Source organism: Gallus gallus, chromosome 3 (assembly GCF_016699485.2).
Source record: "Gallus gallus isolate bGalGal1 chromosome 3, bGalGal1.mat.broiler.GRCg7b, whole genome shotgun sequence".
Taxonomy (NCBI): Eukaryota; Metazoa; Chordata; class Aves; order Galliformes; family Phasianidae; genus Gallus; species Gallus gallus.
In genome coordinates this window covers 86,066,134-86,080,772 of record NC_052534.1, presented here as the reverse complement: position 1 = coordinate 86,080,772, position 14,639 = coordinate 86,066,134, and the positions used below count along the sequence as shown (strand labels likewise).

The following is a 14,639-nucleotide window of genomic DNA, read 5'->3' as shown; positions in this document are numbered from 1 at the left end:
TGAGTGAAGTTACAAGGGCTAGACCAAATTTTGAACTAACTGTGAAAATTGGAACAAAAAATAAGAGGATACAAGAACAAAAAAGTAAGACCTAATTCTTCATTTACACTTGACTCATACCATGTGTCTGAAAAATTAATGAAACATTGGGAATGATGCTCATAATTACAAAATGAGTTTTGATTGAATCAAAAATATTTGGAATAAGTCATGTTCATCTGCAGACATCTTAGGGTCAAGAAGTCCTTAGAAACTGTGAAAACCTTCCAGGCCTTTTATTTGCTTAGCTCCTCAATATCTACTTTGCTCTGCATAACAAACAGAAACAGGCACACTGCTCACTGCACAGGCCTCTGGTGTTCCTGCAAGAAAATGCCTCTTTGAGGTTGTTACAAGTAGGAAATGTGGAAATGGTGTTCAGACCTTATCTCAAAAAATGTGCTTAAGTGGTGTACAGAGGCTATAAAATGGAAAACAACATGAGATAATGGAAAGTGGAGTAGATGAAATTGAGAATGTCAGAAAATGTGAATTAAAAAATGGAGGTAGATGAATCCTGATGTTTTATGAACTCACCAATTAAAATAAAATTAACTGTGCTCATAAGTATTAAAGATGGAAGATTTAAGAAATGTTAGATGCATTTTTTAAGAAGAGTTATATTAGGTTCTTTAGATATGTACATGAGGACATGAAACCCTTTCCTATATTTTTCCACAGAAGACCTAACTCTTTCAGGAAACAAGGATGAAACAAATATTTTTATCTGTCTTAAACTTTAGTAATATGGTGTAAGACCATTTGCTTTCCTACAGGTTTTCATTGATCATCATTTGTCATAGGAATGATACAGTAATTGAACTTTATAAGCATTGATAATGTATGTTCAAAACAGTTCATGAAGTTACCAAAATTTTTCAAGATAAAAAAATGGAGAACAGAACAAACAAAAAAAAACCTCACTAACATCCCATAATCAGCAAAATATTTTTAATGTTACCATCTGAATGAGTTAAGTTATACCAAGAAGAGAGGATTTCTCAGAATACTTGGTATTTTTAAAAGCTTCTTCTGTGTTCATCATATAAATATATTTTGATTATTTTTGACCATTTTAATGTTATTTTTGTGAGAAAGGTGATTAAACATTGACTTTCCTTACCACAGAAAGACAGCACATAAGACAGATGTCACATGCATCATATACTTCTGTAGATGAACTCTCTTCCAATAGCACACGTTAGATGAACAAGTTTAAAATATTCCTCTTTTATTTCAGACTGAATTACTTCAATTTCAAGCTAAACTATCTCACTTCTAATATAGACTAAAAACAAATAGAGAAATACTATAGCTCACCTGATAGGCTGGAAGATCGCTGCGAGTCTAAGAGCTGACAAATGCTGGAGGGGGTGCTAATGCTGGGTTCATAATTCATAATTCAGGGCTTTGGGAGACTCCCAGTCTGAAGCTCAGTGTTCCAGATCCCACTGATTTATTTCAAATGATGCTGAACACATTCAGGCCCTTGAGCACCATTCAAAATGTACAGTACTTCCCTAAGAGCTCCAAAGTTCTGAAAATAAAGACTAAGTTAGCCACATACTCAATGAAGAACAAAGAATTTATCACATTAATATTTATCTTAAACTTCTTATATAGATTCACACATCTCTGTAATAAGAGGTTAGTCTGGATGATGGACAGCTCTAGAAAGACACGGCCTTCCAAATTCTGCAAGCTATGAGATGGATTTTTGACACGGTCCCATGCCACATCCTTATCTCTAAATCAGAGGGATATGGGTTTGAAGGGTGGAATATTTGGTGGATAAGAAAATGGTTGGAAGGTTGCAGTCAGAGGGATGTGGTCAATGGCTCTATGTCCAGATAAAGGCCAGTGACAAGTAGTATCCCCCCTGGGTCCATCTTGGGACAAGTATTCTTTAACACCTTCATCAATTACATAGATGATGGGATTGAGTGCATCATCAGTCGCCATGATGACACTGAGTTGAGTGGCATAATTGATAGGACAGAAGAAAGGATGCCAACCAAAGAGATCTGGACAAACCTGAAAGGTGGGCCCATGTGAGCCAAGTGATGTTCAACAAGACCAAGTGCAAGGTGCTGCACTTGGATTGAGAAAATCCCAGATATGTATACATATGGAAAAGGACTTGGAGGGGTTCTGGTAGATGAAAAACATAACGTGAGATGGCAGTATGTGCTTGTGGCCTGGAAGGCCAACAACATCTGCACCAAAAGAGTGGTGGCTAGCAGGGAGAGGGAGGTGACTGTCCCCTTGTCCTCTGCCATTGTGAGGTCCCATTTGGAATACTGTGTTCAGGTCTGGGGCTCCCAGCACAAGAAAGGTGCGGAGCTGTTGAAGATGGTCAAGAGGAGTGCCACTAATATTAACAGAAGGCTGGAGAACCTCTCCTATGAAGATAGGTTGAGGGAACTGGGCTTGTTCAGCCTGGAAAAGAAAAGGCTCCAGGGAGACCTCATTATGGCCTTCCAGTATTTAAGGCAGCTTATAAATAGGAGAGAAATAAACTTTTTAAATAGGTAGAGAGTGATAGGAGAAAAGGAAATGGTTTTAAACCAAAGCTGGGAAGATTTAGATTAGATGCTGGGGGAACTTTTTCACAGGGAGGGTGGTGAGGTGCTGGAACAGGCTGCCCAGAGAGTTGTGGATGCCCCATCCCTGGAGATGTTTAAGGCCACACTGGATGGAGCCCTGGTCAACTGGATATGGGGGGTGCAGCAGGGGATTTGGAACTAGGTGATCTTTGAGGTTCCTTTCAACCCAAGCCATTCTGTATGATTCTGTGATAAAGCAATAACATAAATTAACTTAATTTGCTATACAGTTCTGACACATTTCCAGTGTCCTGAAAGAATCATGAGTAGAATGGAAGAGCATGTGATCATCTCCTTAGGGTGACTAAATTAATAAATGTGCACAATAGAGCAAGAATGAGGACAAGGAATAAACTAAATGCTGTCATTTCTAGTTTTCAATGTATGTGATGTTATTTTATGGAAATTATATGGTATCATTCTATCATCTCACCTTTCTCATATAACTTCTTTTTACAATCCAACTATTTGTGAAGTGCTACCTTCAGTACTTTTTCTCCACATTAACACCAACACTGTCTTTATGCAGCTATGGCAGAGCACTGATTATATTAACCTCGAGTAAACTAATTAGGGGAGAACTGAGGTCTATAAGAAAGTTTTGGTTTGTGTTTAATTTCTTGATAATATTAGCATACTCTGGTCTATGAGAAACCAGCTAAAATCAGTTCCTAATAAAATCAGTGGATTAAGAGATAATTTGAATATTTAGGTGGAATAAGGAGGTATTTTTTAGATACATTAGTCTCTTCAACCACCCAACGGAGAAAATAAGGTACATGTGAAGACTGTTAGGTACTCTGATTTCTTTTCTGTAAGCAAAGATCACACCACTGAATATATTGGTACCCTAGGCGCCTATGATGGCCAAAGCTAGGTACTTGAAGCTAGTTGATGATTCCGCCTCATAGTTCCCTAGCTGCCACACTAAAGTAACTTCTCATAAGAAGAAAATGAATTCCAATCAGTGGGTTAGGGTAACAGAGATATTTTAGTACATCTTGTAGGAAATTGACAAAGCTGAGTTGGCAAAAGGTAACTTTTTGGATGTCTCATTATTTTCTCCCAAACAAACAGATTTTCATAAAGGCTGCAAAAACAATTTTTGAGACATATTCCCTACCAAAATTAAACTCATGCTACTAATTGCAGGAACACGCAACTTGGAAATTGTATAAAACCATCCATGAACTTGGAGATACTTTTCTATAATGACAAGTATTAAGTAGGTAAACCTATCAGGACAGCAAAATAGTTAAAGTAAGCCAAGCACTCTGAAGTCATGTAAATATGAACTAAGGGACAGCAAAACCTTTTTTTTTTTTTTTTTTTTTTCCCAGTATACATTTGAAGTCGTTTTTATCATGGACTAGGTTTTTTTTTTTTTTTGAAAATAAAAACGATGTCATATATAAAAGGCATATATTTTGTAGATCATTGATTATATTCCTACAGTTTTTTTTGTTGTTGGTGGTTTTTTTTTTTTTGTTGACTCTGCATTACAAAGTAAAGTTTCTTACCTTGATCAAGCTAGTTAAGAAAACTTTCAAAATAGACAAAAAAATACCTAATTACCTCAGAATTATCCATAAAGTGGTATAAAATAAAACTGTTGCTATTTCTAGAATTGCCTGCGCTATAAAGTTTAATAGTTTTTAGGGTCCATTGCTGTTGTGTTCAATGCTATATAGTGAAGGCATTGGATGCTATCAGGAGACTCAAGTCCTTGTTGGTTTTATGATACATATGTCTTGTTCATCAAACATAAAACATCATAACTTACCACGGCAAGAGGTAATGCAGATATAGCAAAGTACAGCTATAATGGACAAAAGAGGATAGTAACAAGCTTCTTCAATTCAAGTCTAGAATGTTTATATGTGCACAGCATGCACACACTAGTCTAGCTGTTTCATTCCATTGCCTAGAAAAACTGAGTGGGATTCCAGTAATGATGGTGGTATTTCTCTACCACAAATTAGAGAGTTCAGGTCTCAAAACAAATGGCAGCTCAGAATACATCCTGTGTTTCATTTCCTGGTGCATCTTCCACCCTCAACTGCTGTTTTGCCCATTACATTTTATTATCTTTTACCTGCTGAGTGACTTAAACCAAATCATTCAGCTTCACTTCTTATCTAACTCTCCATTATCAAGGCAGAGGTTGAAATGCTTGCTTCCTTTAGCAAGTATTTTGAGTTCTTCCCAGCAGTTCCTTTCAGTTCTGTAGGTGCTATTCAATCTTTATAAGAGCTATGCAGTATTGTAGTTGTTACAATCATAGATAGCCACATTCCTTTCTTTCAAATAGCACCAGAGTCCCTTAAGAACAGTCCACAGAGCTCTATAACCCAGTGCAGAGTCTGTGTTGGCTTATATCTGCAAAAGTTCAGCAACACTACAATTGAAAACCATGTAATAAAAAGCCTTGTGCTTCCTTCAGAAAGTTATTTGCCAGTTCTTACTCTATGAAAATAAAGTGGTAGCTGCCAGAAATAGAGGAACTTAGTTTCCAGTTTGAGGTCTGGAATCAATGAGAATGCCAGGTAAATATCTTTAACTAAGTATTTTTCTTGTGCATGATAAAAGTAGTGCTGGTGCCAAAAAAAGTTCATCTGGCTAGTGGTATTGCAACACTTCCATTCTTCCAGTACAGCATTTTTAGCCTGGACTATATAGAGAGGGCTTCTCTAAAGTTGCATCCACCTGCATGGGAGTGAAAGGGGGCATTCGGGACAAGTGTCTCTGACAGTGAACTGCAAACACTACTTCACAGTGACAGCTACAATTACAAGCAGGAAAACAAAGTGGGCAAAGGTCTACCAGGTCATAGGCTTCTCAGCACTGTGAAAAGATGCAATATCTTGAATTGCTCTTCCTGAGACAAGGCTATTTCACACCACCTGCTAAGCAAGGCAGTGGTTGGAATAACTCAATTCAATCTTTAACAGATATATCTTCTGTTTGAAAATAAATTATAAAAAATTAACTGCAGATCAAATTAAGAAGTTCATATTACATTTCTTGATATCAGCATGGATTTTGAGTGAGTGAAACCTGAATAAGATCAGCAGGATTGAATTATCTGTCATAATGCTACTTTGCTTAACTGGAGTCTATCCTAATAGAGTATTCTTCCCAGTTGTTCGTATTACTATATCGTAAAATCTAATACATACATTAAAAACTTGCATAACATTCAAAATACCATATAGAATAAAGGAAAAAAAAAGCCAATTGTTTTAAATGCTGTGATGATATTAAACTGAAGTAATACTACCTGAAAAGTGAAATTTCATTTGAATGAGAGTGTCCTTAATTATCTTTTCAGCTCTGTTTTGGGAAGAAGAGGATGGAAAAGAAGGAAAAAAGGAAAAAGAAGCTGTTTGTGAAAGACTTTTCCACTGAATTTTTCAAATGATTCTACAGGGCTGTTATAAGTTCAAGAAGAAATAAAATGAGTTACTACCTAAGCAATGAATATGGAGTGAATATGGAGTAATGAGTGAGTATAGAAAATCATACAATGTCTTTGGTTGGCAAGGGACATTAAAGATTGCCCAGTTGCAACAAATGCAAAAAAAAAAAAAAAAAAAAAAGGAAAAAAAAAAAGCAAATGATGTTGAATTTTGTTCTATTTACTCTGCAAAAGGAAAGAAAAGAAACTGAGAATGACATAAACAAGCAGTTCAGTAGTTCATCATCATGTCATCCAGCTAACACATCCAGTACAACAAGAACAGTGCTAGACCTGACATAAACAGGTATTCTCACACTTCATAAAAACACCATATGAAACACTTAATAAGAAGAAACTATGCCTCAGCTGAATTGAAAGTGTACAGAAGCAATAAGGAGAAATGAAAAATGTCTTCAAAATTAATTCTACTCTTATTAGACCACTGAAGCATTTCCATTATCCTATTTTCACATTCATATATACATCGCTAAAAGATATCAGAAAGTTTTCACCATTTCTATACGGTATCTTGAAAACTTCTTTGGGAACACACAGGATTTACAGAATCAACTATTCAACTCCTTTCTTTCTTTTTCTTTTTGATGTATGAATATGTGTCCTACATTGATATAGCACAGGTGTGATCTTGTTCCTACAAAACTTTCTTCTGATGTACAAGCCTGAAGCTTGAAAAATGCTTTCTCAAGAAATCTTGTTATTCTACAGTAAAACATCCTAAATTTCAAAGATAATTGTTTTAGAAAAGAAAGCATTTATATATTTCAATGAGTATTAAAGAGAGCTTCTTACTATGTTTTATACATGCAAAAAACTCAACAAAACAAAACCAAACAACCAAAAACCTATCGAAACAAACAAACCTTGAAAAGTGATATGCTTTTAGCAGAAATTAGGAAATCTGCTTTTATTATGCAATTACTGGAGATTGCTTCCAACTGAGAACGAAAACTTTATTCCAGATTTGCATTACTTAGATTCATTTTAATTTTAAAATGTTCTACCAAGTTATAGAATAAATGGCTCAATCATGAAGTCTCAGAAAATATTTCCTGTAATTGTACTGGGAACCAAAGTTCAACTCTAGACTCCATCGCTTTTGAGGAAATATACCGCATACAGCAAGTCTACAGTAGAAGACATGAGCACATTCTTGAGCGAAGCTCATCATTTGTCTAACAACCACATAGATCAGAAAATCTATTGGGGGAATCATTTCCCTTAACATCTCCAAATGAATGTTAGCATCTTACCTACAGAAACAAAATCAACTTAAAAAGAATTTTAAAAGGCTTAATGGTTTTAAAGGGCATTCAGTCAGGTCTCAATGAGCAACACTAATGACTGGAAAAATGTAATTAGCTAACAACAGAGTGGCAGATGTTGATTGCCTTTTTAAACAGTAATTAGTCTGTGAAAGTTACCTGTGAACCTTTTCTAACTTCATAGGACAATATAGTAAGATGGGTAACATGAGATATCCTTTATTTAACTGGGAGTTAATTAGAACTAGGGTTCTAATAACTGCATGGAGGTCACAAAATACATCTATATTTCTAGTAGAACAGAAAACTTCAGAATACACTGGACTTATTTTTCTGTTCAGCATTCAAATATTGTTCTGTTTTTGCTGTGATGATTAGTTTAGGTTCCTTTTGTACTTTGGTTTGTATACAGACAAGAGAGGATTACTTCAAATAGATACTAATATAGTCTTTATTCTTTAGACATGTCTTTAATTTTAGCCAGGTGCTGTAATTTTGGTAACAATCTGGAAATAATTTTTTTTTCCTACCTTGATAAAATGCATCTACAGATGAGCTATGTCATTGTGAACCCTAAAAATACACATTATAATATAGAGTTCTTCGTCATACAAGATAGAGCTTGTACAAGACGTGTATGTTTTTTTTCCCAAAACAACTTCATCTTCTTCCATTCTCAGGTCATTACCTGAAGTTCAATAGGATTATAAAAATTCAGGTTATATTTTGGAAAAAAAAAAAAAAAAAAAGGTTTTTGTTTTTTTTTTTTTTTTTTCCACAAAAGAAAGGAAACGCACTGAGTAGGTTGTACAGAAAACAATGATGTTCAGTGTTGGTAACCTTATTTAGTCCTTCTGCAAGTCAATACAATACAACATGAAAAGCTTTCTAAGACTTCTCTTCCTAATTGTCCCATATTCTTCCTTCTCATGATATTCTTCTGATAAAATGTCAAGTCTTTTACATAGTGCACTCATATATATTCATAACATTAATTTTAATGGTACGGTGATTCCTTTAGTAAATTCCAGAAGCTCATCTCAGTCCTGGCTGCAACCAGGATCCCTGGTTGCAGCGAGGCACAGACTCTTCAAACCTGAAGCTCTTGCTGACAAGGTTTTTACATCCATTCCTTTGGAGCTATCACTGCCACTGTGATTAGTTTTACTCATATACTTTCACTGACAGTGTTACTCAGTTTTGGAAATCAGCACAAATTCAAGTATAATGGACTAGTTATTGCTGCACTGTAGACTGAATGAAGCATATGCAGTACGGAATATCTTCAATCTTATGGCCACAGTACCATTATTCTGAATGGAGGCTGAGGACCTCAGGGAGCTAGAAGAATGTTCCCTATATTCTCTGAGGTGAGGTCATTTATGTTATACTTCCAAAGGTTCTTCATTTATTCATAAAAAGATTGAAGAACTTCAAACAATGTAAGATGAGCTTCACAGTAAAAAAATAACAGAACAGATCCATGGTGCAACTTCATTTTCTGATAAAGGTTGCCACTCTAGATCATCTAAGTCTTTTGGTTAGAATGGCTCTTGAATACATGCAACAAGTCCACAAGACAAAGTAGTCCAGCAGTGCAAATTTCCTTATCTGTTACTTTTCCAGGAGCCTGTCCCTTCTGTTGCATCTCTGTGGAATCAGCTCCAGCAAGTGACAATGCTCTTACTCACTCAGTGCTTTCTTCTGACTCTGCTTCTATATAGCCTTGAAAATTGCTTCCCCTCTCTGGCAAGTGAAGCTGTGCCAGCATGACGTATGAAGTGACAAATACTATCACTATGCCATTCACTCCACTATCTGATCATCATTTCAGCAATGCAGACTGTCAATTTTATAATGAGACTCCAGAAATCAAGAGTTTTAAAACTGGCACATGGATTCTATTCATTACAATTTTTGCAATGTGCACGCCATGCATTTATAATGCAAAAACCAACTTGTTTAGGGCAATAAGTGTTGTTACCATCTATTATTTCTTGAAAGAATGGCATTTAAAAAAAACTTGACAGGTCCATTTTAAAAAGAAAACAATGAAATGAATATTTAAAAGAAAAACAATTCAATGAATATTTACCTTGACTGCAAAGAAGTACAATTAAGAACATTTTAGTATAATTTTGTAAAATAATATATTTCACTGTTTTAAGTACTGAGAATTATAATGTATTCATTTATTTTAGAGATCAAACTGTACAATAGATGGGGTCAACCTGTACAAAATATACAGGTTTTTTTAAAATGTGGTTTTGATACTCAATGCTATTTTTTCTTCCTATTACATAGAAAACAATTTGCTATCTGAAACCATATTGGTGGGTGATTAGTGTCTTGGAATTAACTGTATCACAAGTAAACTTCTATGTCTTCTGATGTTTCTAAGTTTTCAGGACCTTAAAACTATGGCTGACTTAGTGGAGCTTTTTATGTAAGACCCATAGATGACTGTTAATTAGAATGAACAGAATCCTTTCTTACTCTGTCACAAATTAAGAAGAAGAAGATGGACTTTTTATTAAGATGACATCATTGATTAGCTTTAAAACTTCTCCCAAAATTGATGTGAAATACACCTTGCAGTTAGCACAGAACAGCACATGCAGTCATGGATAATTTTTCACACTAATTTCCTGGAAGTCAATAGAACAAATATTTGCATAAGCAGCTGCGTTCACTGACTTATCTCCATTTTTTTCCTTATTAATCTTGTACAAGAATATTTTACAATGCATCATTTTACTCACATATTCTGCAATTTTTTCTATCTACATAAATAATAGCAGTAAAAGTGGACTTTTGAGACAGTAGTGCTAAACGACAGTGCCCTGGTATAAAACAATCTGTACTGTAGTCCACTCCCAAGGAGCTTTCACTGGTTATTTTCATACAAAAACTTGGTACACAAATGTGAAATTCATTTTATGCATTTACCGCTGGATCTCCGTTACATCAGGTAAAGAAAGCATATGAGCTTTCCTGAAATACAGCAAAATCTGTGGCAAATAATAATCTATTATTAGTTATACCAGTATGAAACTGCATTTATAACATAAGAATGTGTTTTTCCTAAGTATAGATATAGATATAACACACAGTGACTGAAGCACATTTGTATAACTCTATGAAAGGTGGGCAGGTGGAACCGTTTTACTGTAGTGGCACACTCAAACTGAAGCAACTGTAGCATGCCGTCACATCACCTTGGCCTGTAAAGCAGCTGTACTACCTAAATCAAACTTGTCAAGGTCTTGAGGCAGCCCACTGGAGAAGAAAATCTATCTTGTTAGACAATGCAACCTGTGCTGGTAAGTAACCATGGAATACTCTTGATAGCTGAAAATGTTACATCAGCCAGACCCCAAACAGAGAAATGGATGTCAGGGTGATACATGTGTTTGGTTTGTGTACTTAGTGCACAGCATCTGTTTTGTTTATTAACTCTTATCTAGTTTAACAACCATATGAGAATAAGAAAATCTGAGTATTTTGTGACTAGGAGGACACTTCTGGGTGAAGTCAGCTTGGATGAAGTCCTATCCAAGCTGACTTTTTTGTGTGTGTGTGTTTCTAACAGTGACATTTGTCTTCAACTGAAAATCTCACATAAAATCTGAAGTTTGTGTGTGGCAAGGTTATAATAAAAACAAACACCTTCATTGTTAGATATTGTTACAAAGAAATACAGCAAATTTTGCCTTGATTCATGTCCTTGCATTGTAAGACTATTACGGTATCGGCCATTTTAGAACATAACAAACTTAGTGTAACAAAGAAATAATCACTAAGCAAAAGATTAAATATATCTACAGTTATTTCTGCCATACAGAAATACTGGGAGAATACTCCCCAATACTGGGAGAAGCAACAGGTAAGCCAGTGCTGTATTTTTCTATTTCATGTGACTAATTTGTTACCAAAATCTAAATATGTTTTTGATATACATAGGACCAAAGAATTGCTCAGATTGGAAAAGACCTAAAAGAACATCAACTCCAACTGCAACCAAACCATACTACCCTAACTCTAACAACATGATTTCTTGTTTTTAGCAGGAGCAGCTGGAAGACATACCATGTTAATATTCACCATCAAAATACTTGAGTACAAGACTTCCATTTGACTGAAAGATATTGTACCTTACAGAAGCAAATGCTTTGATTACCGTTATACCATTGTGCTGCTACATGAGGAAACATTGCTGGAAATAATTATTTGTTTTAAAACTCAAACTGAACATGTTTCCATGCATTAGTACAGAGAAATGCACAGATAAAACGAAATAGGAAAAAAACCCTGAGATGTGGCAGAGCTTACCTGAGCACTTCTCAGCAGATCTGCTGCTTAGCTGTCCAGAGCCCTGAAACAGTGAGACAGAATAAACTCAGTGTAACCATCACATAGCCTACTGCATTCACTTTAACACATCAGGTTCAAATGACAGAACATATGCTTTGTAAACTATCCAAAAAGAGTTAGCATGCAACTCCAGCTGCAAGAGACTTTGTTCACAAACTACTTTATTCTCATCAAAAAAGTAAACCAATCACATTGACAAAAAGCCACTGTAAACAAAAAGACTGTATTTAAAGGATTAACAGTTTTGGCATCCCTATCATCGAGTCATCTGTTGTTTTTGTTTGTTTGTTTTGTTTTCATCAAAATTTAGGTTATATATTTGTTGTTAGCAAGAGTTGCATTACTATTATTGCTAATTTTAGTTCTGTTTATTACCTTGAGGGTTATATATTGCAGAATAATTTTGTTGTCACTAGTTAATGTTAATTAGATATTTTAATAGCCTATATACCTATTTGTTATCTTTTGGTAGGTTTACTTTTTTAACTATCAGTAACTTAATAACTGAGAATATTTAACATTACTGTTGCATACTCAAAATTACAGAGTTACTATTAGTGTTACCTGTTTAACGTTTAGTCATCCTTTGAGTCCTGCGACATATTTCCTTAATAATCATCAGCCATCAAGTCTGATAGTCTCAAAAGAAATATCAGCCCTCTAACTGCCTTCAAGGGCGGTGATATTTAGCACTGAAAATTACAAATAAAGTTTTTGAAGTTGAATACCAACAACTGGGCAGTGACACTGATGATTTGTTTATCAAGACAAATTGATATATACTACAAAAATGCAGTCAACGCACTCTTCCGAGTGAAAACAAATATGTGAATCTATGCAATGCTTACATGTTGAATGGGATATTTAATGTGCGGGGAAACTCAAAGGTTGAAGAACTAGCATTTAGACAGTCTAACAGTGGTAAGTGGTAATCTTACCTCTTTAAACTCCATTACATTCTCACGAGAGACATGCTAATACAAACAAGTCAATCAGAGTTTGTGTTTAGCAAGATCAAGCTTAGAGGATAGTTTAAAATCCATTTATTGTTCTAAAGCATTTTTTTCCATTAACATGTTATACATTAGTGGATACTAACCATGATTCATGTAACAGTTTAGTTTGTTAACTTTTAAATTATTTAACAACCAGAAGTTATTAATACAACTTTTAAAGTCTTACACAAAAAAATCTTAAAACAAGCTTGGGTTCATTTTTGTAATTTTTATATAAAAAACATTTTAGGCATCTCTTGAAAAAGAAATAAAGCAGGCATTTAAAGCTAGAAAACAAGTAATTCCAAATTTAGTTTGTTACAAAAGGTTTCAGCTTTATTGACAAATTATGGCAAACATATTTGACAAAATTATGGTTTCCTATTTAGAGAAGCTTACACATGGAACTTTATGTGATTTTGTTTTAACAAATACAGGTTAAAACACTGAACAAATTCAGTTAGCTACATACATACAGTAGCTGCTTGTTTTCAACCCCATTAAAACAGCATTTAAAATTAAATTTACAAACTTAATATCGAACATCTTAATCTAAACTAACATATATTAAAAAAGACAGGTTAAAACATCTTATCTACAACTTGATTATTGTATGGTTCAAATGAAAAAAGGAAAAAAAAAAGTCATATTACAGTCTTTCAGCAACCCTAAACAAAAACTCAGCCTTAGCTAGTATGTAGAGAGACTCAAGATCTGTAACAGGTTCATGCTTTTAAAGTTACACACAGCAATGAATACAACCAACAGAACATTATCTTTGAATTGTTTATAGACAATGCTTGCCAAGGGTTTTTTGTTTCTGCTTTTTTTTTTTTTTTTAAAGTCCGTGTTATAAAATAATACTAATGCCAATGTCACTCCAATGTTATAGGAAATACAAGTAGTACATAGGATAATAATGAGCAGTAATCCCTAGGATAGAAAAGAAATTGACTATTACTTGTCTTGTTGCTGTTTATGCGGAGACCACAGGCTATTAATTGTCTTTGAGATGAGGTCACAGATGAGGAGGACCTTCAATATCTACCATAGGGGTGTTCCCTGTAAGCCCCTCGGGCTGACCTTGGAGGAGGTGCCTTTAGGCTGGAACGGGTTGTGGCCCATTCTTCTTGTGCTAAAAACAGAAAAGAAAAGACATGTTGTGTAAATTTCTAAACCTGAAAGAACTGTCACCACTAATGGCTGTCAAAATTCTCAAGAGTTTTGTCTGAAAGTTTTAAAAAGATGACAATTGCCATTGCTTTAAAAAAAACAAAACCAAAATAAACCTACAAAAAATTTAACTTCTAACTTCTCAACACAGGCTGTCTCAGGATGAAAAAGCTCTTACTTCTTTACTCTCAGCAGAGAATGAATATCTAGTGTGGTGGCAGCAAAGACAGCTCAGGAAAACGTCACTGCACTAGTCTGCCAGCTCAAAACTTGAGTTTCTAGCATGAGATGAAGTATCTATGTGAAAGACATTTAATGCAACTGGTATGTTGATAAAATGAAGACTGAAATAATAAAGAAATAACTGAAATATATTTTTACTTTCATTTGAGACTGTGAGAAAGAAGAAAACAATGAAAGAAAAATAATATATAGGAAGGAAGCTACAACATTAAGAAGATGAAGAGATGTAAAAAGATACACTTTTTACATTTCATTATCATTAGCATACTTTTCCTTTTAATTTGCAGAAATGAAATGTGACCCAAAAGAATAAATTAAAATCCTTAAAACTTGTTCAGTTTGTACAAAGCTTCTAAAAATCTTCTTTTTTTTTTTTTTCCACCCCCCACAGACAAAGCCTTTCAAAGGAGCAAATAGGAAGCTACCTACAGCTGTGGTAGAGCAGTTTAACCTCAAGCTTGAACTA

The 14,639-nt window shown here is 34.7% G+C and overlaps 1 protein-coding gene across 33 annotated transcripts in view; it reads right to left on the bottom strand.

Annotated features, from left to right (window-relative positions):
* The window catches only part of KHDRBS2 (KH RNA binding domain containing, signal transduction associated 2), a 339,549-nt gene that overhangs the window by 19,293 nt on the left and 305,617 nt on the right, over positions 1-14,639 (bottom strand). For 19 of the 33 annotated variants that reach the window (XR_005859018.2, XR_005859021.2, XR_005859038.2 and 16 more), the window contains 3 exons: positions 13,719-13,892; positions 11,721-11,763; positions 1,360-1,576 (listed from right to left, as the gene is read on the bottom strand). Coding sequence is in view for 2 of the 33 variants with exons in the window: in XM_426201.8 (XP_426201.3) it covers positions 13,795-13,892 (98 nt within the window). In the remaining 31 variants the exon portion in view is untranslated. Of the gene's footprint in view, positions 1-1,359; positions 1,577-3,954; positions 5,352-5,925; positions 8,077-10,337; positions 10,400-11,720; positions 11,764-12,326; positions 12,455-12,790; positions 13,893-14,639 lie in introns of those variants that run through there. The other 14 variants (XR_006938857.1, XR_006938859.1, XR_006938855.1 and 11 more) reach the window with 11 other exon arrangements.